The sequence below is a fragment of the Pelodiscus sinensis genome, chromosome 7, assembly GCF_052426305.1.
Source record: "Pelodiscus sinensis isolate ZL-2025 chromosome 7, ASM5242630v1, whole genome shotgun sequence".
NCBI classification, from domain to species: domain Eukaryota; kingdom Metazoa; phylum Chordata; order Testudines; family Trionychidae; genus Pelodiscus; species Pelodiscus sinensis.
Window position 1 is genome coordinate 13645448 of NC_143058.1, and position 25984 is coordinate 13671431.

The 25984-nt window shown below is 44.5% G+C and overlaps 1 protein-coding gene across 1 annotated transcript in view; it reads right to left on the reverse strand.

Moving 5' to 3' along the window:
- LOC102456104 (protein mono-ADP-ribosyltransferase PARP14) overlaps nucleotides 1–25984 on the reverse strand; it is a 48085-nt gene continuing 22101 nt past the window's right edge. The window contains exons 9-19 of the mRNA XM_006137650.5: nucleotides 19408–19644; nucleotides 18864–19085; nucleotides 17473–17566; nucleotides 15666–15815; nucleotides 13420–13482; nucleotides 11829–11996; nucleotides 10066–10284; nucleotides 9361–9966; nucleotides 6084–6229; nucleotides 3918–4092; nucleotides 1–911 (exon numbers count right to left, since the gene is read on the reverse strand). Coding sequence (XP_006137712.3) covers nucleotides 622–911; nucleotides 3918–4092; nucleotides 6084–6229; nucleotides 9361–9966; nucleotides 10066–10284; nucleotides 11829–11996; nucleotides 13420–13482; nucleotides 15666–15815; nucleotides 17473–17566; nucleotides 18864–19085; nucleotides 19408–19644 — 2370 coding nt within the window. The 3' untranslated portion in view covers nucleotides 1–621. The remainder of the gene's footprint in view (nucleotides 912–3917; nucleotides 4093–6083; nucleotides 6230–9360; nucleotides 9967–10065; nucleotides 10285–11828; nucleotides 11997–13419; nucleotides 13483–15665; nucleotides 15816–17472; nucleotides 17567–18863; nucleotides 19086–19407; nucleotides 19645–25984) is intronic.

Sequence of the window (25984 nt, forward strand, 5' to 3'; positions counted from 1 at the left end):
TTTATTGCAACTAACTTAGTTTTACTGCAAGCACTTATTAATAGGACGTGATGACAGCTCGAATGAAGATACAGAGTAAAATTGTTCTGTAGTACAAGTGTTCAATATATTAGCATCATAAGGCTTAGGACATTCTCTTATTAAATGCCAGTATTCCAGGTTTATTTGTACTTTGATTTACAATGTTAGACTCTGGATGTAAAATATAAAACCTCAAGAACTGAATGCCTGGCTTCCAGAATTATAAATTGTGCACAGTCATAATTCTGCATAAGAAAGGCTAATAATTAAATTGTGTTTGTATACCATACAAGATTTTTTTTATTTAGTTGATATACAATGCAATTGAGCAGTTTGATGGAAAACTGCACTCAAAACTTAAAGCAGCGTAAATTGTTATTACTGTTCTAGTAGTTGCAAATATTTTTAAAAGCAGGCTCTCTTGTTTTGACTATTACAAAATTATATTTAACTTACTGGGCATATCAAACTTTAAAAAAAACCTAACATTTTATTATGTTTTACTATCCTTCATTGCAATGTTTCTCTCTTTAACTTATTATTTTGTATGAATACCTTAAACATAAAGATTAAAAATCCCTTCTGTGTAACCAAGAATGCTTATTTAGTGAAAGTAATAAGATATTCTGGGTAAGCCTGAATGTCATTAAATATGACAAACATTGATGGATTGTTTATCTTGTCAGTTACACTATCAAATTGATCCGTAGGATCGGTGTTGTTTTTTGGTGGTGGTGTAATTAGTCCTGTATTTCCAACACAATATTCTCCAACTAGGACTCGGGCCAGGTACATATATTTTTTCCCATTTCCATCTGGTTTTGAGTAGGTATCTTGGGCAGAATAATTGGCATTGACAGCAAAGTAGGTTCCATTCCCATAGCATGCAGCTGTGAGCAGAAAGAGAAAAGTTTAAGAATTTTTCTATGAGCAACAATCATTTGTCTTCACTTTGCTATAACCCAAGATACATACAACCTTTGCCAAACCTTGCCATGAATAAAAAAAATGAACATCTGAGGGGGTGGTAACCTGGAGCAGAGAGTTGGGGTGTGGGAAGGGGTGGGGTGCCAGGTGCAGGCTCTGGATGAGACACGCTTGGCTAGGCAGCTCCTGGCCAGCAAACCAATGGGATCCTCAGGCAGGCTCCGTGCCTGCCACAGCCCTAGGTTCAAAGCAGACCACACGTTGGACTGAAAGGCTTGGCAGGCTGGATTTGGCCCGCGAACTGTATCTTGCCCACCCCTAATCTATAGCTATACAGCAGAACTATCAATTATTTAAACTGCAGTGTGTGATGTTGTACAAATGCGACATTTAGAAATATACCCCAATTGTGAGCTCATCTGTAAAAAGTGGGGAGTTTCATAAAATGTCACAATAGCTTCTAATAATAAATACTGATGGGAAAAGTATTTAAAGGTGCAAGAACAAAAAAAAAAGAGACTGAATTAGTTGAAACAAAAAGGTCTTCATATATAATTCAAAGATTGTATTAAGATCTTGCCCAGCAAATAATTGTGGGATCAGAAATCAATAAACCAAAACTGACATGGAGAACAGTAAGTAAGTAATTGGTGATCAAAATAATAAGGGGGTGGGCTATTCTACCCATCACTCCATTTTTGGGTTCATAAAAAGATACTATGGGAGAAGGAGCATTTCCTTCCTCTGATTCACATAGGTCCTCCTATCACACAGAACAATGACTTGGGACTGTGTGTTGGTGACAGGTAGTACCCTGCGGATATCCGTGGATCATTTTTGCAGATCAGGATACCAATTTTGTATCCACAGGTAGTGACACTATTCACACTAGGGATGTAAATAATCATTTAATTGGTTAAACTGTTACACAGTTAAAATTGTAACATTTAACCGGTTAACCGCCTGTCTGGCCTGAGTTGATCCAGCATGGCTAGGGTAGAGGAGAGTTCTGTCAGCCTTCCTGGGCTGAGTCAGACTGGCCAGGATAGGGGCATGGCCAGTGCCCCCACGAGGGCCAGAGTCCCACCAGGCTGCTTCCAGCATGCGCCAGTTATGGCTGTGCTTTGGGCTCTGCAGAGGCTTATTCTGCAGAGCCTGCAGTGTGGAGCAGCAGCCAGCTCCCCAAGAGCGGGACCGGGAGCAGGCACACATGGGGAGGCAAGAGTTTAACCCATATCAGGCAACCGTTTAAACGGTTAAACTCTTACCTCCCTAATTCACACCATATTTATTAATAATCCTAGAGACTGGGAGCTGACTGCCATACACATACCTATATGCCAGTCTACTTAGGCAATTGTACTGTGCCTGTAGATTGTTTTTGCACAGCAAGTACAGACAGACAAGAACTGCAGGATCGTACCTAGACAGTAGGCCTGGTTGAAAATTTCCATAAAACCATTTTTTATTAAAAAATAAGGCTTCTGACCAAATGATTTTTTTCACAAAGAATGTTACATTCTGCCAGAAAAAAATTGATTTTTTTTTAAGTCAAAAAACCCCAAATGCATAAAAACAAAGTTTTTGGCATTTGGCTGAAAAATGAAATATTTGGGGCCAAAAATTAAATATTTTGATTTGGATATGCTGCCACTGTTGCCTTCCTCATTCTCCTTTGTGTACCAAGATCTGCCCCTCCCCCACACACACTACATCTCTCATGACACACCGTGACCAGAATATCTCACGATGCAACTCCCTTCTGTAGAAGGCGACTGATGAATCATGGGAGATGCAGTCTGACCAGGAATCTCCGTCTTTGGGGAAGAATGAAACATGGGGCATCTGAACAGCTGCTCCCATAAGACACAGCAGCAGCATTTCCAATTCAAAACATTTCTGTTGTCCAAAATATTTCAGGTTTTGATTTTTTTTCCCCCCACTAAAATGTTGAACTTTTCTGGAGTTAAGCTCTGAGAACAAATCTATTTTTCTCATTTTCATCATAATTTGCTGTGGATCAAGAGTCAGTTTTCTGGCTCTCTCAACTGACTTTGGAGATGGCTAAAAAAAGCTTTTCTTGGCCCCTAAACATACTGCTCAAAGTGACACTAAGCCATACGAAGAGGATATATCCCCTCAACCTGCTCTCTTCACAGTGACATGCCCAGACTTTGGCTAGGCCCCTAGCCATACCAGCTTACTAGCTAGCTGCAGTTGTTCTGCATGCTGCCTGTGGTCCTTGGGTTTCTTAGCTGCCATTGCAGCTGACTGCAAAATGCAACCACAAGCCATAGAGCTGGAGCAAGTCAGTAGGCAACACTGAAAAACTCAGCCCAGACAATAGGGGGTTCCTTTAAACTGACAGCTTTCCATACCCACCAGTCAGTTCCCTGGGGTGTGAGGCAGCAATATCTATGCCCAGTATCACAAGAGGTGCCATGAAGGAAGCAGCAGCCCACGAAGCACCAGTGAGGCAGGTAAGGGCCAATGGGGTTGTGGGGATGAAGTACGGAGAGGGAGGGAAGGAGAGGCATGGATCTCAGACAGCAAAAAGGAGCAGATACTTGTGGGTGCGGTCCTGTGCCCTGTGGGTCAGACAGGAGGAGAGATCTGGGGAATGAGGGCTCTTGGGACTGAGGAAGGAAGAAAATGGGGGGAAGTGAGGATCCCTGGAAGAAGCGTGGCAGGGGAAGGAGAAGAAAATATTCGGAGACTACGAGGTGTTTGCTCTGAGATCTTCTGATGAAAGGAAGTGTAGAAATGTTAAGAATCATTACTGTATTACTGCTTCCAAAGAACAGTTGAGGCACATAAGGATTACAACTTTATACAGCAATGAATAGTCTCCAGGACCAGTACGATCATTGTGCATGAGACAAATATATAGGCAGCATGATAACCTTACACCTTGTCATCCTGTTTTGTCCCAGGCTCATGAAAACAACAAGCTGTACATTTCACATTACCATTCATTCCGGCGTAACTTCGATTAAATCCCTTGTTATTAATAACGGTTAATGAGGTACTCGTCGTTCCATGAAACAGAAGCTTCTCATTGTTGGTGTGGCCATTTTTGGAATCCATCTCCTGCTTTTTTATTTGGTAGGCCCGCCAGTAGTATGGATTTTGTATCCTTTCAATCTACAACATTAGAAAAATGAAATATTGATCATGTCTAATACCCTTCACGGCATCAAATGAGAAAAACATGATGATTAATTATAAAGGGGGACTTTCTACACTATTTATAGTGATATTCCCCTTGAATAGAGTAATCCCCACTAAACAGTGTAATGCCTCCAAAGTGACATGGGTATAATTGATTTTGTGGCTGGCACTGATTGTGTGATGGTGATTAATTATGATAAATACAGCACTCGGTATTACATGAAATTGAAGCCTCTTGTTATTTGTGCTGTCATATTTGAAATCCGTTACCTGCTTCTTTATAGACAGGTTTCAGAGGGGTAGCCATGACAGCTCATGATACCATCTACATGTTTTGTTAGTCTTTAAAGTGCTACTAAAATATGTTGTTGTTTAAGTTTTTATAGACAGGGTTGCTATTAAGTAAGGATGTGGTATGTGGTACGCTCTCTATCTACAACGTTAAACAAATGAGACGTGATACTGCTAATGACCAACATCTTCAATTAAAGCACATTGATATAGGCATTGAGAGCAGCAGCTGGCCCACAATATGACAAAGTATTCCACTTTCCGAGCTCCTGTAACTTGTCTTTTTTTATAGCCGGTTAGGAGGATATCAAAAATATACAGACTATCCCATAAGAACAAGCAGTAGCAGGGAAGCAAAATTCCATTTAATTGGTCAACCGTTTAAACAGGTTTAACTGGTTAAATGATTAAAGGGGGCATGGGAACAGTCCCCGACCTTGCAGCCTGGCCAGAGCAGCCCCTGCCTGTGGGGGCACCCGGGCTTCCCGTGGACAGAGCAGATGACCAGAAATGAAGAGGATGTAGGGGGGGATGAAAAGGAAGGACAGCACATCCACTGCTTTTTAGCAGAGAAAGGCGGATCTGTGCTCCTGAACTCTTCCTTATTTTAGCTTCTAGCTTGCTAGAAATTTAACAACAATGCATTGCTATACTCCACAAGCATATCATGGAGTAGTCAACTAGACGATTAACCAATAAGCTGAGGTAAATGATGTACCACTAGTCACGAAAAGCAACCGGTGAGCGCGATTGCACCAATTACACATTAGAAGATCTCAGCAGAAATGTGGAGGTTCTAGGGGAAATCTCCATCAAACAGTAAAAGTTTCTGAAAGGGGTGTGCTGGCCATTCCCTAAAAACACTCAACAGGGACGGGGCCATCAACCACCTCTTACTTACGACACTAAGGTGGCGAGATGATCTGAAAGCTTTTAACGGACTGATGGGCTTTCCTCTCAAGAAGACCCAGAAACTCAGCTGATATAAACTGACAAATCACCTTGGCTCCATTGAACCCAGTGAAGTTGTGTCAGTGCTCAGATATAGGGGAAGAAAGGTAGTACGGATAACTTTCCATAACTAGCCACTATTCTCAGCATATCACTGATTAGACTTATTCCGAGAAGCAATCTCACTGGAAGGTTGAGCAGATTGACTTTACTAATCTTCTGAAAACTGGTGCTACATATGTGATAGTTTAGCTTCCTTTTTGAGCTTCTTTGTTCAAAGCAATATCAAAATCCACATGTATATTATAAATAAAGACAGATTAGGAAAGGATATTCTCGGCTTTATCGGCTCAAAGCTGGGCAAGAAGGCATACATTTGTAACAGTGAGGGAAATTAACAAATGGAACAATTTACCACTTGTACGGGTGGACTCTCTCTCACTGGCAATTTTGAAATCAAAGTTGGATGCTTTCTAAAAGATCTACTCTATTCAAAATTAATTGCTTTGGGAAAGTTCTATGGCCTGTGTTACACAGAAGCTCAGACTAGATGATCACAAAGGTCCCTTCTGATCTGAAATGAGAGCGTCTATTAACCATTCCTGTCCTATCAAGGAATTGTCCAAATTTAGAAATCTAAACCAACTCTTCTTGCACCCTTCGTTATTATCTAAAGTAGTTTCAGTCACCAAGATATATAGGCTCAGAAACCAGTATTTTACCTTTTCAATTTTGAAATTTGCACATGTCTGTTGAAACTGTGTCTGAACATCCTGATATTCTTTCATTTCTGGATGTAGCAGCACCACTTTGACACGTTCTTTTTTCATATCACACCAATCTGCAGGGAGAGCTACTGACACATTTCCTGAAAAGTAAACATTGTGTTAACCTTATTTACACTCGGTTCCCCAGGTTATGCAGTCATGTGCCATATTACAAACTCTTTCGGAAAACAGAACACTCATTTATTATCCAATCCCTAACTAATGTCATTCTTTTCAAGAACATGCAAAGTGCTCCACTTAGGAAGGAACAATCAGTTCCATACATACAAGATGGGAAGCGACTGTGTAGGAAGGAGCATGGCGGAAAGGGATCTAGGGGTCATAGTGGATCACAAGTTAAATATGAGTCAACAGTGTGATGCTGTTGCAAAAAAAGCAAATATGATTCTAGGTTGTATCAACAGGTGTGTTGTAAGCAAAACTCGTGAAGTCATTCTGCCGCTCTACTCTGCACTAGTTAGGCCTCAGCTGGAGTACTGTGTCCAGTTCTGGGCGCCACATTTCAAGAAAGATGTGGAGAAATTGGAAAGGGTACAGAGAAGAGCGACAAGAATGATTAAAGGTCTAGAGAACATGACCTATGAAGCCAGGCTTCATGAACTGGGCTTGTTTAGTTTGGAAAAAAGAAGATTAAGGGGGGACATGATAGCGGTTTTCAAATATCTAAAAGGGTGTCACAAGGAGGAAGGAGAAAATTTGTTCCTCTTGGTTTCTGAGGACATGACAAGGAGTAATGGGCTTAAAGTGCAGCAGGGGAGGTTTAGATTGGACATTAGGAAAAAATTCCTAACTGTCAGGGTGGTCAAATATTGGAATAAATTGCCAAGGGAGGTGGTGCAATCTCCCTCTCTGGAGATATTTAAGAACAGGTTAGATAGACATCTGTCAGGGATGGTGTAGACGGAGCTTGGTCCTGCCTTGAGGGCGGGGGGCTGGACTCGATGACCTCTTGAGGTCCCTTCCAGTCCTATTATTCTATGATTCTATGATTCTGGATCAGATTTACTGATGCACCCAGGCTATATTCTTCCCTTCTGGTGGCTCAAAGTGGCCATAAACCTATATGAAGGTTCACAGGTAGCCCACCAGGGGTGCATCTACACAGCAACATTATTTCACAATAACTTAAAGTCCGCGTCAAGCTGGAGGACTTCTTACTCCGACTCCTGTAACCCTCATTGTACAAGAAGTAAGGGAAGTCTAAGGAAGAGTGCTCTATTTTGAAATAAGTGCGGTGTAGACAGTCCCAATTTCAAAATAAGCTACACAACTGACCTAGCTCAATTTATTTCACTTTAAGCCCTGCTGTGTAGACATACCTTAGCTTCTCCTGTGCCACACGCCTCCCTGGGCCAAGTGGTGGCTAAAGGAAAAGGGGTGAGGATGGTTTGTTCCCTAGCTGCTAGAACTGGAATCAAGAGGCTCAGAACTGAGGGAACTGTAAAGGTGGCTCCAAGTTTTCTACTGACCCCAGCTCAGCCAAAGTGGAGAATATGATCCAGAATTTTCCACTTTGCTCCCAATCTGTTCCATCCCTTAATCAGATACATTTAACGGAGGTTTGGGATATTTCAAAAAGTGCTTACTCTTAGCCAGACTCCACTTTGTCATCGTCATATTTTTCCATATTTGTATTGTGGTAGTGCCTAGACACTACAAGGGAATTTGTTTGTTGTATTTAATGTTTTCATTACATCAAGAAAAGAAAGATTGTGCAGACCGAACAATGATCAAATTAAGGACGGCAGCCCAGTCTTCCAACTCTAAATATTACTCTTCAGAGTAATACAGGGCCTACAGATTTGGCCCTCCTTAGGTTTTTACTCAGCCTGATTGGGGACTCAAACTCATATTAAACTCACTGGAAATTTAGCTAAGTGAGGACTGCATCAAAATTAATAGCAATGTCAATACCATATCCATATTCCAAGGACATTAAAGGGCCACACTGATACCATTGCTCAGTTTCCACACAATCCTTAAATAGGTAAGCTCCCATCAAAGTAAACATGATTTTAGCTGACTATAGACTGAGTAAAACCTGAATAAGGACTACTGTATTTTGACACACTCTTAGATTAATCTATATTAGGGAATACTAAACTAGTCTGCAATGCACTTATTGCTGAAGAAGAGCGTTTCACAACCCCTCCTTATGAATTCATGACATGGGGTGAGCAGAAATGTCGACTATGGAAAGGTTTGGAAACAGACATAGCCCACCCCCTTCACCCTTTTCTTGGCTCTGTTTCTGGAAGTGATGGGGAATGGGAGACAGCCACAATTAATCCTGGCGTCAACAGGCATCTGAGAGAAAAAGGGGGTTTCCTTATCAAACTAAATATGGCTTCTCTTTCCCTCAAAATATAAAGCCCAAACGCCACTGCAGCTGCCTTTCTCTGTTTTTGTCAAAGAGGCTAAGATTTTAGCTGCATTGTTAATTGGTGTGAAACGGACCTGCATTTAAGGCAAAAGATCCCTCTGTTTAAATCCCCCTCAATCATGTCTTTTCAGGAATGATAAAGATTACATTAAAACCGAAACTCTCTCCAAGAGGAACAAGAATAGAAAAGAAAAGCAAACCAGAGTCTTCTGAGAGAACAATGATCACCCTTCATAACTGTAATTATACTATTCTTTAAACAAAGGAACATTTATACTAGTAGGGACAGATGATGAACAGCTCCCCTTAGGACTATGTCCTTATTATATATGCTACAATACTTAGAGGCTACAATGCCACTGTGCTACACACACTACATATTTAATAGAAAGATCGCTCCTGCCTAGAAGCATTGATATAATCCAAATTAAGATGCGAGAACAGATGGATACAACTGAAGAGGCAATCTCAGGATAAGAATGCAGTGACTATGATCTATGCAACATGTGGTGGTCATAGCACACCAGGTTCCTAGTTGTGTTCTTTGTAGACATTTATTTTCTGTATTTCTTACAATCCAAGTGTAAGAAGTTCATCATCCTCATCTCAACTCACAATCCTGGGTTTAGCAGGCCAGTGCTCAAACCACTGAGTTCTCTCTCCCGCTAGCACTTTTCCCAATTCTCCAGTATATGGCTGGCTACTCAGAACTCCAGATGTGCAAAGGAATTGCTACTTTTTGTGTCCCTTGTACATTCCCCCCACAGCTCACCCATGGTAGGCTAGATACAACACGGCCCTAAGTAACACCAAAGAGTTTTTATTCACCTTCATCTTTTGAGACTCGTTGAATGGCCATCACTTTCCCTTGGTCATCTATAGCATGTTTTTTTACCACATTCACTTTGTAGTGTTTATTCTCAAAGGTAATGTCAATCTCTTTTTGGTTTACTACTGAAGCATCCTCTAAGCGTAGATTGGTTAGTTTGTCAAAAGGCAGGTACTGGTTATGTTTGAAATATTGCCACTCAACTAGATTGCTGAGAAGTTCTGCCTTGGATTGTTCTTCTTGAACCTCTCTAACTCTTTTGATCATGTCTTGAATTTCCAAGCTAGCACGCAAGACATCTTTGGTAACACCAGAAATTCGAATGAAAGGCACAAGCTCCTTGCATTCCAGCTGAATGAGTATATGCAGTTTCCTCTGGAGTTCGGCCAGTTCCTTATATTGCCGTTCATCAAAACTTGAAATCCATTCATCTGAGATCATGTTTTCATCCTGTTCCTTTAAAATCAAGTTTTTAATCCAGGATACAGCGTCTTTCACATTTTTTTGGCTTTCACCACAAATCTGAAAAATGGTTAGCTCAATTTTCTTCTGCAAAACCACTGCTTGCTTTTTTTCTGTAGTACGTTTTCCAAAGCCCAAGAATGCTGCAATGAAGTATACATACTTGCAGTTACTTAGCTGCTAAAAGTTAAAATCAAGCTTATGTAGGTCTCTACTTAGAAATGAACAAGACCTCTACTTACAAACAAATTTTGACAACAAGGACTCTGATGTAGATGCTTCAGGTACATTAGTAGTACCCTCTCTTTTCCGCATACTTGCAAGGAACACACTCATCAGTTGTGGCTGGAAGATGATAATTTTAATGTGTTTCACAGACTGAACTGATTGATCACTTGCAAATTCAACTATAGCATCCATCATGTTATTAGCAACTTCTTCTGGGTCAATACCTGCTTGACCTGTAAAATATAACAATACAAAAAAAACCATATAATTATTACAGTGTGTTGAAAGACACTGCATGCAGATATAGTTTTCTTCAAGTGATGGACCCATGCACAACTAGATCGTAAATACAGGGCCAATCCTTCATTCTTTGGTTTCGATTATTCTCATTCATTTGAATAAATTTTGGATACTAAAGGAATGCAGAAGCAGGCCTAATGAGAATAGGCTCATATCCCATCCATATATACCCTCTTCCTGCTCCTACCGACAACAGCTGAAACTCTCATGGACTTCAGTCAGAATAGGGATAGGTACATGGATACCTTCCAGAGGGATGTCCATGAACATCAGGCTAACTGAGACTAGCATTCATAGTTGTCTCGATAGTACAGGTTGAACTTCTCTAGTCCAGAACACTCTGGTCCAGAAACATCCGTTGTCTGGAATGATTGTAGTTAGCCAAATGTCCACTTTTCATGGGAATAGCCAAGTTTCCTGCAGTCCCATAAAGTTTGTTTACAGCCACCAGTTGTAACTCTCAGTGTTCTACTTACAAACAAATTTTGACAACAAGGACTCTGATGTAGATGCTTCAGGTACATTAGTAGTACCCTCTCTTTTCCACATACTTGCAAGGAACACACACATCAGTTGTGGCTGGAAGATGATAATTTTAATGTTTTTCACAGACTGAACTAAGGGTACGTCTACACTTGCTCCCTAGTTCAAACTAGGGATGCAAATGTAGCCGACCGAAATTGATAATGAAGTCGGGATTTAAATATCCCGCACTTCATTAGCATAATCTCGCCCACGTACTATTCCGCTCACCAGCTGATTCGAACCAGAAAGTGCACTCCAGGACGTGTTAGTTTGAATCAAACCCTTTGGTTCGAACTAACATTACTCTTCATTTTTTATTCGAACTAATGTGTCCTGGAGTATACTTCCTGGTTCGAATCAGCTAGTGAGCAGAATAGTGCGTGGGCGAGTTTATGCTAATGAAGCGCGGGATATTTAAATCAATTTCGGTGGGCTACATTTGCATCCCTAGTTCGAACTACGGAGCAAGTGTAGACGTACCCTCAATGTCCCTAAATGTCCTCTTATCAGCCCAGGAAGCAGTGGAAGTGCTGGTAATGCTGCCAGCCAATAATGATTTTCTGTGATCCAGAAAATTCTCAAGTTTGAAACTGGTCAGGTCCACAAGATGCCAGGCTAGAGAGGTTCAGCCTGCAATAATATATGGTTATTTTCAAGTCACTAATGTTAAAATATAGCAGCCTTAAATCACCTGGTATGGGTTTTCATATTTAAGCTAACAATAATGATTTGCAGCTTTCTTATTCCAAAATCCTTGCTGACTGCTACTAGCCATTATTTAAATGTTTCAACACCACAACAATTTTCTTAATTGGAGAATAAACTTAATAGGAGAATAAACTTTTCAGGTAAATCTCATCCTTGGCACAATGATGTCAATGGAATCACACAGGATGAATGTGGTCTCAAGATGGCTAATTGGTTTTAGTTTTATTTTCTAAAGAAAACAAACCTGTTCCAATTGCTGGGAAAGCAACAGATGTGTAGCTATTCAGTTCACACTCCCGGAGCACTTTGGAGACCAAAGACTTGGTATCATTCTGGGCAACAAGATGGATGATTTTTTTGCACTTCAGGTTGCCTGGTTGCGTAGTTATCAAGTCATTGTGAGGTTGCGAGGCTGTAAAATGAAAGAAAATATATAAGGCATGACAAAGTGATAAAACCTTCACAATAGCACAAACCCTTCTACCTCATCCTCACCCCACCTGCCTGTATTACCCTTTCCTTACGTCCCAATCTCCTTCTGTACCAGATTCAAACCCTCCACCCCCACTTTCAAGGCCACAGCTCATCTTCTGTCCACCTCTTATCTGATTTTTGTCCTCAGCTTATTCTGTGCACTCAGAAAACTTGCTATAATTCAGCGTTGTACTGGTATCCTACCGCAGCTTGGCACCTTTTCTCTTTCAACCCCTTCACCTGGACTCTCCTCTCTGGTTCTGTGGACTACACAGCCTCAGTCCTCTTCAACTCTCCCATCAGCCCACTTCCTTCAGCTGCCTTTAAGTGCTAACCTACACATTTGCCTCTTCCCTGACTTTTTTCCCCTCCAGTTGTGTGTACTTAAACATGGAGCTCATAATTTGTCAGATCTTTATCTTCTAAGTGCTGTATTTCTCATTTATTGATGTATTTATGTCTAAAATTAGACATAATACAAGTTCTACTGAGGTGGGAACTTTTTTACTTGTCTCTGAACCATACGGAATATGTAGTGGATTGCAGATATAGGCACCAGGATTATTTTAGAGCATTGAGGGGCAAGCTATGCTAGAGAATGGGCTGCATGGGTGGCCCTCCACCTCAGTGGGCCACAAGATTTTCTTAACCAAGACATCTCCTGTCAACTACACTTGTGTACCTAGCATTTGTGGGATGTGCTGATAGAACCACAGCAGCGCTCTGACTGGATGCAGAGGGTTCTTACAGTCAATATTGTGTGCAAGCAGCAAGCATCTCATTTCATGTGTCCTTGCTTTAAGTGTGTATTACTTTTGTAATACTTGCAGGAAAAAAAACTATGAAGATGAAAACCAGCAGAATTTGGCAACCCTGCGCATGAACAAACGTAAACAAAATGTCTCACGGCACGTAAACAAAATGTCTCACAGAACCCCAATCGGCCTCATGGGGCCCTTCGGCACAAGTTGCCCACCTCTGCATTAGAAGCACAAAGTCTTATGAAGTTGCTCCTGGATGGTGCAGCTTATTTCCAAAGACACCCTCCAACTCTTTGTTGGTTGCCCTGTTTTGAAAGGTATGACAGGCAACAACAATATGAGAGAGAGTGAAGAAGATTCTTTTAATTTACTTCTATGCTGGCATCTTTTAAGGATTTTGCTTTATACTTTATTTTAACATCTCTGAAGATGTTTTACAAGCATCATATTAATTAAGGAGTTGTGAAATCATGGATAAACGCAAGTACAATAGCGGGTTAATTTTCAGCAGTAGTATGCACCCATCACTCCCACTGCCTTTAGAGGAAACTGCAGGTGCTCAGTGCCTTAGAAAGTAGGTCAAAAATATCATTTTTATACCTAGCTCAGCACATTCTGCTTCAACCTGTGGTCCAGCACTTTCTAGAACTGCCTTGGAGACACCTTAAATAAGAAAACCCATATTAGTTTGACAAGTCACATTAATAGTACTGTTAAAGTCTCACCTAGGTTAACAGGACTAAGTACCCAATCTCTCTTACTTCTGGCAACAGAATAGGCTAAATTTTTTTTTTTTTTTTTTTTAAACAGAAGCCTACGTCAGATGCCTCTTAAGGCATCTGCCTGTTCTTCAAAAGTGCAGAGTACCCAACAGTTGCCAATGGGCAAAAACTGTTGCTTCTTTATAGATAATGCCTATAAAATTTAATAGGGGAAAAAACCAATAGGTTTCTACATAAAATTTAAGTTTATCATATGTAAAAGAGAAAGATTTGCTTTCTATGGAACGTTTAAACCTTATGCAGATGATAACTGGGTCACAGTAGCTTGCTCCTTGAGGGCTGCAGAGCCTAGGGCCAGTGAGCCCTTATTATTAAAAAGCACACCTAGGTTGGATTAAACAACTCCCAATTTAGGCAGCAAGTGGCTGCATTGAATGAGGAAACTCATGAAACTACAGGAAATAAGGAACCTAATCCCAAGAAGCCACCACAGTAAAACTCCAACGGTCCGGCATCTGATGGTCTGGCACTCCTGATGGTCCGGCACCATCAGGAACCCGGAAGTGCTCCAGGCAGCCGGACCATTGGAGCTGCTCTGCCCCCAGCTTCCCCGATTCAGCCGTTGCTAAAACTGACCAGTGGCTGAATTGGGGAAGCCGGGGGCAGAGCAGCTGGAGTGCTGCCGGGTAGGTCCCCTAGCGCTGCCCCTCAGGGCTGTGGGACCAACCCGGCAGCACCCCAGCTGTCCCCAGTTCAGCTGCTGCTGAAATTGACCAGCTGCTGACTCCAGGAAGCCAGAGACAGAGCTGCTCTGCCCCAGCTTCCTGGAATCAGCTGCTGATCAATTTCAGCAGCAGCTGACTTGGGTACACCTGAGGCAGAGCAGCAGGGGTGCTGCCGGGTTGGTCCCCGCAACGCCGACGTTTGGCGCCACCAGACCAACCCAGCAGCGCCCCAGCTGCTCTGTCCCAGGCGTCCGGATTCAGCTGCTGTTGAAACTGACCAGCGGCTGACTCCAGGAAGTCCGGTGCAGAGCGGCTGTCTCGGGCTTCCTGGAGTCAGCCGCTGATCAGTTTCAGCAGTGGCTGACTTGGGGACACCTGGGGCAGAGCAGCTGGGGTGCTGCTGGGTTGGTCCAGTAGCGCCAAGGAGCGGTGCTGCGGGACCAACCCAGCAGCACCTCAGCTGCTCTGCTGCAGGTGTCCCCGATTCAGCCACTGCTGAAACTGACCAGCAGTGGCTGAATCAGGGACTCCTGAGGCAGAGCCGGACTATCAGAAGGGGGGGCTATGAGGGGGTTTGGGGTAGCATCCCCCCACCCCACCCCAGAGCCCTCATAGCCCCCCCTTCTGATAGTCCGGCATATCTGATAATCCGGAACCCCCTGGGTCCTAAAGGTGCCGGATTATTGGACGTTTACTGTAATTGGAAGCTCCAGCTAGATCAAGCCTGGGAACAGCTTGCCAAAGTGGGAAAGGCCCCTGGCAGGAAGGCCTGTAGAGTGAAGTGGAAACTGCTGGGAGCAAGCAGGCTCCAGGAGAAAGACTTGGGATGTAAGGCTTCCCTACTGAGGCTGCAGGCAGGAAAAGTTTGGGAATGATCTGACAAAAGGGTAAAACAGATGGACTGCATTTTGGAACTCCTTCATTTAGATGAATAAACTTGGACCCCTGAGAAGGGTGGCAAATGGATCAGAAATGCCTATGTGGAGTTTGTTTCAAAAGCCTTCTGAGGGAGAAATTATTAGTAGGCATCACAGAGCCACCCGGTTATGGAGGGGTACATGGAGGCAGCTGACCCTATTACAAAGAACATAACAGATAATGATATCCCTCCTATAGAATTGTATAGGGAAGTTTAAACATTCTAGAGAAAGGATCTCATTTTTATAGCATTCTATAAGATTTTTCTAAACACTGGGGCAAAGAGTATTGTATTTATAACAAATTATTTCAAAATACAGATACTTCTTAGTACAGTTTTCCTAGTTTGAAAATGCCAGTGCACAAGGAATTTTAAAAAAATGGCTTGTATAGACTGAAAATTCTTCCCGCATCCTATTACACATGCACTTAAATTAATCAGAACGTATTTCTCATTGATTTCATTCACTAGATAAAGTACCTGTTTTGAGGTTAAACAATTTATTTGAAATGTTTACAATGACGTCTACTTTTTCCTTGGTAATATCTCCACTTGCTATTTGGAATATAATGGATCCAATCTGCATTTCATGCACATCCTGTCTGGGGGCTGTAACGGGCCCAAAGAAAGCTGCAAAGGAAATTCAAGAAATTAAAATGGATAAATGAGTATCTCAACAAAGGTTCTATTCCCTAGATTGAGGGACTCACCTGCCTCTATGTGCATTTAATGAAGAGCTCGTTGAAGTCTGATTTTTAGTCTTAGTCTGTCACATTTTCATGGAGAAGACTACAAAAATACCCAGTTGGCAATATAAAATGAAATCACATTCCCCCAGACAAAGCTCAGGTAACTCAATGGGAGAAAGGTGGGACAGGGAAAAGAGATCCACCCCTGATCTGGGTCTAAGGCACACAGCTTCAAAACAACTCATCCTGCCGCAATTGCTGCTCCAATAGTAGCTACAGCACTTCACTACCAGTCTGTTGGAGCCTCTGCTTCTTTATAAATGCAGAATCCCTGGACTCTGTTTTTACTGTTCCATCACTGCCCTCCAAGCTGGGTTGGCACAAAAAACACTGTTACAGTGAACATGAAGTGGAGATGATCCCTGCCTGATTGTACACTCATCCTACAGTGGGCCAATATGGAGTATTTGAGTGAAAATGTGATTTAATATGAAAATAAGCCAACTTGCAGGTTCTCATTTTTTTCAGTGGCCTTTGGGCAGGTTCTCTGCTCCAGGACAGGAATTCCTTATCTGTATATTAGACTTTTTTACACATTGAATTAAGTGTGCAGTATTTATCCTGTTCTTTGTAATTCTGTCTGGACAAGGAAAAAAATATTTTGTTTCACATTGTTTTTTGGTCAGTCTTACTTTCTTATGGAATGTCCACTGATTTTAATATGAACAAGACTGGCCCCATGGGATGTATGGTCCAGTAATTCACCCAGCTTCACAGATGGTAATAAAACTGTTTACACCTGCTCAGAAACTGTGTTAGTTGGTACGGTAGTAAAAGTACTTGTGCCCTATCTTACAACAACTTCCAAATGCTGGTATGACTGGGGGTGTATCATGGGAAAGATTTTACTAGTGTACACAAACCTACTGCTGGAGTGAATGTCTCACTTGTAAATGTAATTTTCTGCCTTTATTCATATTTACTAATAGGATTATCACTGTCTTACTCTGAACAGTAGGACTAACACATTCACCAAACCAATATTCAAAAAATATATTTGAAAAAAAAAAAAAAAAAAACCTCTTAGAATTGTCACCTCTCACTAGAACAGTGGTCCCCAATGCGGTGCCCGCGGGCACCATGGAGCCCGCCGGGGCATTTGTGCGCGCCCGCCGACAACCTGGGCTGGCCCCGCCCCCAGCGCGCGGCGCACGGGAGGTGCCAGCCCCAGGCGCGCGACATACACCAGCGCCGGGTGTGCGGCGCTCGGGTGGCCCCAGCCCCGGGGCACATGTGGGTGCTCAGGCGCACGAGCGGCACCGGTGCTGGCCCCAGGCGCGCGGCTCGGGCAGCGGCGCCGGCCCTGGGCCCACGGCACAAGGCGCTCGGGTGGCCCCAGCCCGGCCCTGGGGCACATGCCGGCGCTGGCTGCAAGGGCATCCCGGTCCCCTGGCGTGCCCCCGGACACGCGGCTCCGCCCCTGGGCGCCTGGCGCGTGAGTGGCCCCACCCCCCGGGCGCCCGGGAGCCTCTAAAGGTTGGGGACCACTGCACTAGCATATTGATAAAATTTACAAAACTTTAACCATATGAACTTACCTTGTCCTTCCTGGGTACTTTCTGGCAGAGTCTTGTGCACTTTAACACTGGTAATATTTCCACTTGCTCTATTTTGCAGTTCATCTGAAAATGCCTAAAGGGAGAACCACTATCACCACCCATAGGCAATTGTTTACAGTTTTGACAGTAAAATACAGATTTGAAAAGTACAAATTAAATGAAAAAATAATTAGAGAAAACTAAAGGTGAACTAGCTACTGTCCACTGAGCAATCGTATTCAATACAGAACAGAAATAGTGATAAATTGGAATAATAAAGGAATCATGACTCCTTTAAAATTATGAACAAGGGAGACAATTTGGCAAATTGCTTCAGGTTTAACATCTTCAGGCAGTACAGTGAAAGTCTAATTAGCATTTCATAGAGTGTATAGACAGAGGGCTTATTCCCAACTTGAGTGATAACTCACTCCTGTCCACACAAAAACCTTTAAAGCTTAAGTTTAATGGTGCTTTTAACTCCAGTTGGATGGTCCATCTGGGAGGATAGGCAGTGGCTCTAGCTGCACATCTCATCAGCTGTGAACATAATAACTATAGGACTCTTGTGCCGCACAGGGTAGCTGCTCTCACACAAGTAAGCTCAAGAGGAGTTGAAGTGTAGAGAACTTGAGTTAACTATTCAGGGAAGACAGAGCCAGAGGGGGGGGGAAGAGAATGCTACCTAAGGCTGTACATGAAAGGTTCACATGACTCCATGGGCTAAGAAATATTTCAGCAGTAACCTGTGCCAGCTCCAGCAAAGGAGAAAAAAAGGTGCGCAGGAAAGACAGGTGACTGTGCATGGAAGAACAAAAGGGCAACTTTACATTCTATATTCCAAGGGTAATTCTATCAGAGCAGGAACAGTAATTGTCTCAAGACGGTGCATGAATTATCCAGACGGAAATCCATGGATACTCTCTTGGCTTCTGTGACAATGAGCACTTTTACTCCTGCCCACGTCCAAAGAAGCATAATTTAATGTCCTGCAGACCAAAGGGGAATCTGACACTCGACAGTGACATGACACACACTGTCTGTCTCCAGTAGTGCTTTTGCTCATAATGCTCTGGCACTAGTGAAGCACTACCAGTGGTAGGCATGGTGGAAGCACAAAGTAGATTGGCAGAAACATGAGTTGCCACTCTATCATTTAGCTTTCGGTAGTAAAAATGCCTTTGATTGGCTTGCACTAACACATCAACTATTGCTACCAGTAGCGAAGCTGCACTGGTGCTAGACAAATAGTGGAAGGAGGATTGACTATTCCTGGTGGAGAGGCAGCAGGGAAATAAGGATGAGACTTCAGGAAACTACTGACAAAACCAGTGTAATCCATTCCTTAAGCCCACACATAACAGAAAGCACAGTAATAGGTGACAAATTACCTTAATATTTTCTGTATCATTTGGATGCAACACAAAGTGAACTTCCTGAAGAGACTTCACATTTTTGCTACTACTGAATTTGAACACCTGGTCAAACATTAATTTGGCAACAAAGGGCTTAGGAAATCCTAAATTCCCAGTTCCAAGTGCTGGGAATGTGATGGTATTTAAAGACAGTTTATCAGCAATCTGAAGACATTCCATGATGATGTCTCTTAGGAGCTGTTGAATCACAACAAAGTTCACATTAGCAAATGCAATTCAATATTTTTACTAGTATTTTCATACAAAATACATCACAGTTCAACATGGATTCACATATATGAACAAAACAATGGCCATACTGGGTCAAACCAAAGGTCTATCTAACCCCGTATCTTGGACTAGATTCATCATGAGCTTAGTCACATCAAAAAATTAAGAGAGCTGACCACAAGAAATACTCTAACTGATTTCAATGTTGGATTCACGTTAAATCTACATTACTGCCAACTGAGAAGCCCATTCAATCAAATGAGGATTAGGAAAATAAAAAGCCTTCTACCTTCTGTCCAGATTCTTGCCCGTTTTTCCATCCAGGAACAATGGCATGAAGCACAAAACGGCAGCCCAGGTTGCATCCATCTGTTTTGAACACAGACCCTTCACTCGCTACTTTTTGTAGGCCTTCTTCAGACAGTTGTGCTTGGAGCTTTGGGCCTGCCTTGCTCAGCAAGGCTCTAGAGAGTGGACCTTTATCAAGCTGTAGATCTTGGGCAACACTGTTTACGATGATGTCCGTCTTAAACAAAACCAAATACCCGTTATAAAATTAAAACCTGAAACATTTAAGGCCAAGTGACTATACCAGCACCTGCAGATTTAAGAAATAACAAAGCTAATTCAAAAGTAGCAATCTGGAATAAAGCAAATCTTTTGGACAAACTGTATCAATGTATGCTCACTTACACCTACATCACTGCACTGACTTTTGTGGGGCAACCTGGGTGTACTAGAGTGAAGTTTGTCCCTTATGTAGAAGTTCATATTTTACATAGAATTATTGGAACCCCATGTTCTTACCCTACTCTCATCTGAAAAAAAGCTATATACAATACTCGTAATTCACATTCTCATAATGATCCTGCTCATGGCTGCATCTCCATCCAAAGAGTAAAACCGACATGATGGACTACTGAGTTTCACATGCCTTTCTGCTCCTGTGTAAATTGGTATGAGCAGAAGCAGCCACATGGGTGTAGTTCTGTGGAAAGGGAAGTGAAACAGGAGTTATAGAAAAGCAAGAAGGAAAATAAGAGAATGAATTAACGGAGGGAGAGGAAGCAGACAAGAAAAGGATTCTCTCACCTGCCCCTGCCCGCCCCACCGTGGTCAACATGGGTTATGAATGATGACCAAAAAGCAGTCAACCCCAGACAAGAGGAGCGTGGTACATCATGCTCTTGTAAATCTCTCTGGCCAAGAGAGATGTTTCATTTACAGGCCAGAACTCTTAGGATGGATAGTTAGTTGTCATCATGTGGGTCCTCTAAGTGGCAATATAAACGGGGCACAATAAGGATCCCAAAGGCGTTCTCTGCCTCAGATAAAAAAGGAGAGGTTGCTGAATCAAAGAGCGTGAAAAGGAAATGTCTAAAACAAGGATAAGAAAAGGATAGAACTAGAGTGTGGAGAGGGGAGAGAAATGCATCAACTTGAAAACCACAGGGAAAATACAAAAAGACTTCAATGAAAAAAGAAGAGATAGTTAGAAAACAGAAGGAAATATGGGTATGTCTATACTACAGCACTACTTCGAACTAACTTTATTTGAATTAGTTAATTCGAACTAAGCTAATTTGAATTAGTGCACCTAGACCTAAAAACTAATTTGAATTAGCGTTTTGCTAATTCGAACTAGCATGTCCACGTTGAGTGGACCCTGAACTGAAGTTAAGGCTGGTCAGAACCAGTGCCGGCAGGGCATCAGATTAGGACTTAAGAGCGTGGAGCTGCTGCCTCTGGCTAGCCGAGGGCTGTGCTTAAAAGGACCCAACCCCACCCCAGACAGACAGTTCTCAGGGTTCCCCGTTTGCTTGTCTACCTCAATGAGGGACAGCAAAGCAGTACTGGCTTGGAGTGCCAAGCGCCCACACTCGGCACATCACAGCACTCGGCCATCAGCCCGGCTGCACTTGCCACAGGCTGCCATCTGGGGGGGTTAATCGGGGGGCTGTCAGGATCCAGGAGGCCCTGCAGGAGAGTTTCCACCCTGAGGAGTTCGCAGAGCCACCCCAGTCCTCCCCATCAGGGGCTCGTGCCCCATTCCTCCCTCACCTCCTTCCATTTACCCCTCCCTAGCCCCCCTTCCTGATGTAAAAAATAAAGGACACGTGTGTTCAAAAATAGAAACTCTCTTTATTTAACAAAACTGGGGGTGGGGGTGATTAACCTCTGGGGAGACTGGGAAAAGGAGGTGAGAGGGGAAGAGAGAGGGTGGGAGAGGGGAAGGGAAAACCTGGGAGGAGGAGAAGTATAAAACTATGGTATGCCATATCTTCAGTACTGTGTAAAATGTGGTCTCCTCACCTCAAAAAAGATATTTTGGCCTTGGAAAGGGTTCAGAAAAGGGCAACTAAAATGATTAGGGGTTTGGAACAGGTCCCATATGAAGAGAGGCTAAAGAGACTGGGACTTTTCAGCTTAGAAAAGAGGAGATGGAGGCGGGATATGATAGAGGTATATGAAATCATGGGTACGTCTACACTACAAAGTTAATTCGAACTAACGGACATTAGTTCGAATTAACTTTGATAGGCGCTACACTAGCGCTCCGCTAGTTTGAACTTAATTCAAACTAGCGGAGCGCTTAGTTTGAACTAGGTAAACCTCATTGTACAAGGACTAAGCCTAGTTCGAACTTACTAGTTCGAATTAAGAGGCGCGTAGCCCCTTAATTCGAACTAGTTGGAGGCTAGCCCTCCCCAGCTTTCCCTGGTGGCCACTCTGGCAACACCAAGGAAACTCGTCTGCCCCCCTCCCGGCCCCGGAGCCCTTAAAGGGGCACGGGCTGGCTACGGTGCCCGTGCCAGGTGCAAGCCTGCCAGCACCCAGCCAGCAGACCCTGCACCTGGCACGGCTCGAGCCACCCACCCGATGCTCCCCAGCCCTCCCCCTCTTCCCAGGACCAGGCTGGCGGCTACCGGGAGCTTGCCCAGGACCGTAAGAGGCGGGCACCTGCCTGGTCCAGTACAGACATCGTGGACCTCGTCCACGATCTCCGCACTAGGCACAGGAAAGCAGCCGTCTAGGGCAGGAGAGCTGCCAGCCTGGCCACCCAGGAGCAGGTTTGCATGAAAATCAAGGTGGTCCACTGAGACCCCCGACCCTGAGCCCTGAGCTTAGAATGGCCATACTGGGTCAGACCAAAGGTCCATCTAGCCCAGTAGCCTGTCTGCCGACAGCGGCCAACCCTAGGGACCCTGGAGGGGATGGACCAAAGACAGTGACCAAGCCATTTGTCTCGTGCCATCCCTCTCCAGCCTTCCACAAACTTCGGGCAGGGACACCACTCCTACCCCCTGGCTAATACCACTCCATGGACCCAACCTCCATGAATTGATCTCACTTCTCTTTAAACTCTGTTCTAGTTCTAGCCTTCACAGCCTCCTGCAGCAAGGAGTTCCACAGGTTGACTATTTGCTATGTGAAGAAGAACTTTCTGTTATTAGTTTAAAGCCTGCTACCCATTCCTTTCCTTTGGTGTCCTCTAGTCCTTCTATTATGGGAACTAATGAAGAACTTTTCTGTATGCACCCTCTCCACCCCACTCATGCTTTTATAGACCTCTATCATATCCCCCCTCCATCTCCTCTTTTCTAAGCTGAAAAGTCCCAGTCTCTTTAGCCTCTCTTCATATGGGACCTGTTCCAAACCCCTCATCATTGTAGTTGCCCTCCCCTCTCCCACGCTCTCTCTTCCCCTCTCCCACCTTCTTTTCCCAGTCTCCCCCAGTTTTGTTCAATAAAGAGAGATTCTATTTTTGAACACAATTGTCCTTTATTTTGTACATCAGGAAGGGGGGATAGGGAGGGGTAAGTGGAAGGAGGTGAGGGAGGAATGGGGTACGAGCCCCTGATGGGGAGGACTGGGCTGGCTCTGCAGGCTTCTGGGGGTGGAATCTCTCCTGCAGCCCCCCAATTGTCCCCTCTCCGCAGATGGCAGCCTGCGGCAAGTGCAGATGGTCTGATGGCCGAGTGCTGTGATGTGCCCAGTGTGGGCACTCAGGGCACTCCAAGCCAGGACTGCTTTGCAAGCGGGGCACCCCTGAGAACTGTCTGTCCGGGGTGGGGGTCGGGTCCCTTTAAGCACATCCCTCGGCTAGCCTGAGGTAGCAGCTCCACGCTCTAAGTCCTCATCTGATGCCCTGCCGGCACTGCTTCCGGCCATCCTTAACCCCGGATCAGGGTCCACTCTGTGAGGACATGCTAGTTGAAATTAGCAAAACGCTAATTTGAACTAGTTTTTTTTAGTCTGGATGCATTAGTTTGAATTACCTTAGTTCGAATTAACTAATTCAAACTAAGTTAGTTCGAATTAGCGCTGTAGTGTAGACATACCCCATGAGTGGTGTGGAGAAGGTGAATAAAGAAAAGTTCTTCATTACCATATTTTCCAGCGTACAAGACGACTTTTGATGTTAAAAAACATCCCCCAAAAATCGGGGGTCGTCTTATACGCCGTGTATACAGGCGGCGGGGCATGCCAGGCGCGCCTGGGCTGCCCCGCCACCGGTTTCCCCCGAGACTTTGCAAAGCCGTGGAGGGGCTCCGGCGGCAGGGCAGCCCAGGCGCGCCAGGGCTGTCCCGCTGCTGGGGCGTCCTCAGAGGCTTTGCTCCCGGTGTCCCTGGTCTGCTGGAGACGGTCCCCAGCAGACCAGAGGCACCGGGAGCAAAGCCGAAGCGGCGGCGGGGTGCCGCACTTCTGAGGCTTTGCTCTGGCAAAGCCTCAGAGGCGCGGGACCCCGCCGCTGCTGCGGCTTTGCTCCCGGTGCCTCTGGTCTGCTGGGGACCGTCTCCAGCAGACCAGGGACACCGGGAGCAAAGCCGGGGAGGCGGAGGGGCGCTGGGGTATAAGACGAAAACCTATCTTTTAACTAAAAAATTACGGGGTCGTCTTATACGCCCAGTCGCCTTATACGCCGGAAAATACGGTAGTTCCCATAATAGAAGGACTAGAGGACACCAAATGAAATTAATGGGCAGCAGGTTTAAAACTAATAAGCAAAAGAAGTTCTTCACACAGCACATAGTCAACTTGTGGAACTCCTTGCCACAGGAGGCTGTAAAGGCTAGAACTATAACAGAGTTTAAAGAGAAGTTAGATAAATTCATGGAGGTTGGGTCCATGGAGTGGTATTAGCCAGGGGGTAGGAGTGGTGTCCCTGGCCTCTGTTTGTGGAAGGCTGGAGACGGATGGCACGAGACAAATCGCTTGGTCATTGTCTTCGGTCCATCTCCTCCAGGGCACCTGGTGTTGGACACTGTCGGCAGACAGGCTACTGGGCTAGATGGACCTTTGGTTTGACCCAGTACGGCCATTCTTTTGTTCTTATGTTCTAAGCTCAGGGTCAGGAGTCTCACTGGACCAACTTGATTTTTATGCAAACTTGCTCCTGGGTTCGCATGTGGCCTCTGGTGGCTGGGCTGGCAGCCATGCGGCTGTAGACGGCTGCATTCCTGTGGCTAGTGTGGAGATTGTGGACGTTGGAGGCCTCCCCCCAAACCTCAACGAGATCCACCATCTCCGCACTAGACCAGGCGGGCGCCCGCCTCTTGCGGCCCCGGGCAGGCTCCTGGGAGCTGCCAGCTGGGTCCTGGGAAGAGGGGGAGGGCTGGGTGGCAGCGGGTGGCTGGCTCATGCCGTGCCAGGTGCAGGGTCTGCTGGCTGGGTGCTGGCAGGCTTGCAACTGGCACAAGCACTGTAGCCAGCCCGTGCCCCTTTAAGGGCTCCGGGGCCGGGAGGAGGGCAGAAGAGTTTCCCTGGTTTGGCCCAGAGTGGCCACCAGGGCAACCTGGGAAGGGCTAGCCTCTAACAAGTTCGAATTAAGTGGCTACACAGCCCTTAATTCGAATTACTTAATTCGAACTAGGCGTTACTCCTCGAAGAATGAGGTTTACCTAGTTCGAATTAAGCGCTCCGCTAGTTCGATTTAAATTCAAACTAAAGGTTTGTATGTGTAGCCCCTATTAAAGTTAATTCGAACTAACATGAGAGTTACTTAATTGGAGTTTTGACTGTTGATCCGAATAACACAGTTAGAAGAATTCAATGCCTGGCAATTTTCAGATTCCATCAGCAAAGTTAACACTGCATGGAATATGCAAGATCCAGTCATGACAGGTACCTGAGATAATTAATCCTTCCCAGGTAAAGATCCTTTGAGCAGTGCAATCCACAGCAGCCAAAGTGCCACTAAAACACTGAGATACTGCAATCATGGGGGCCATGTAAAACAACAGATAGAAGACAGCTCAGAGTTACAGGTTCCTATGCCACTACAGCCAAGTTTCAGTGGGATTTAAGGTGTCCAGGATCAGAAATTTAATTTTTATTTAAGTATTAGAAGTTCTGCCCCTCTCTCTCAAGGCGAAGGAGACTATAGGTAATTGCTAACAATTTCCACTATAGACTAAGAAATAGGTATTTTCACACAGCTGGTGAGAGGATAAGAGTGCAAAGGTCAGCTTGGCAGTACTAGCAGTCCTGGTTTCACAGCTAGCTGGAGCTCATAAACAAGGAACAAAGCCATAAACAAACAGTGGAGGAGAAAGACGGGTTTCTGACAATGAACGCAGTTCAAATAAAACAGTCAAAGTAGGGATGTAAAAGAGTTGTTGATTAATCGACTACTTGCATTCCCCCTCCCGCCCGCTTCTATATCAGAAGCAACAGGGGTGGGGGAGTGGAGGGAAGCAGGAGCAGGTGCTGAGGGGAGCCGGCTTAAAAGGCAGCAGTGCAGGGGAGCATGGGAGGCTGCTCTGGTAGGAGCCCCTGTTCGCAGAGACCCCCCCCCCCAGACGTGGGCTGTTGGACATGGTGCGAGCCGGGACTGAGCAAGCCCGTTTCAGTCACGGCTCGTG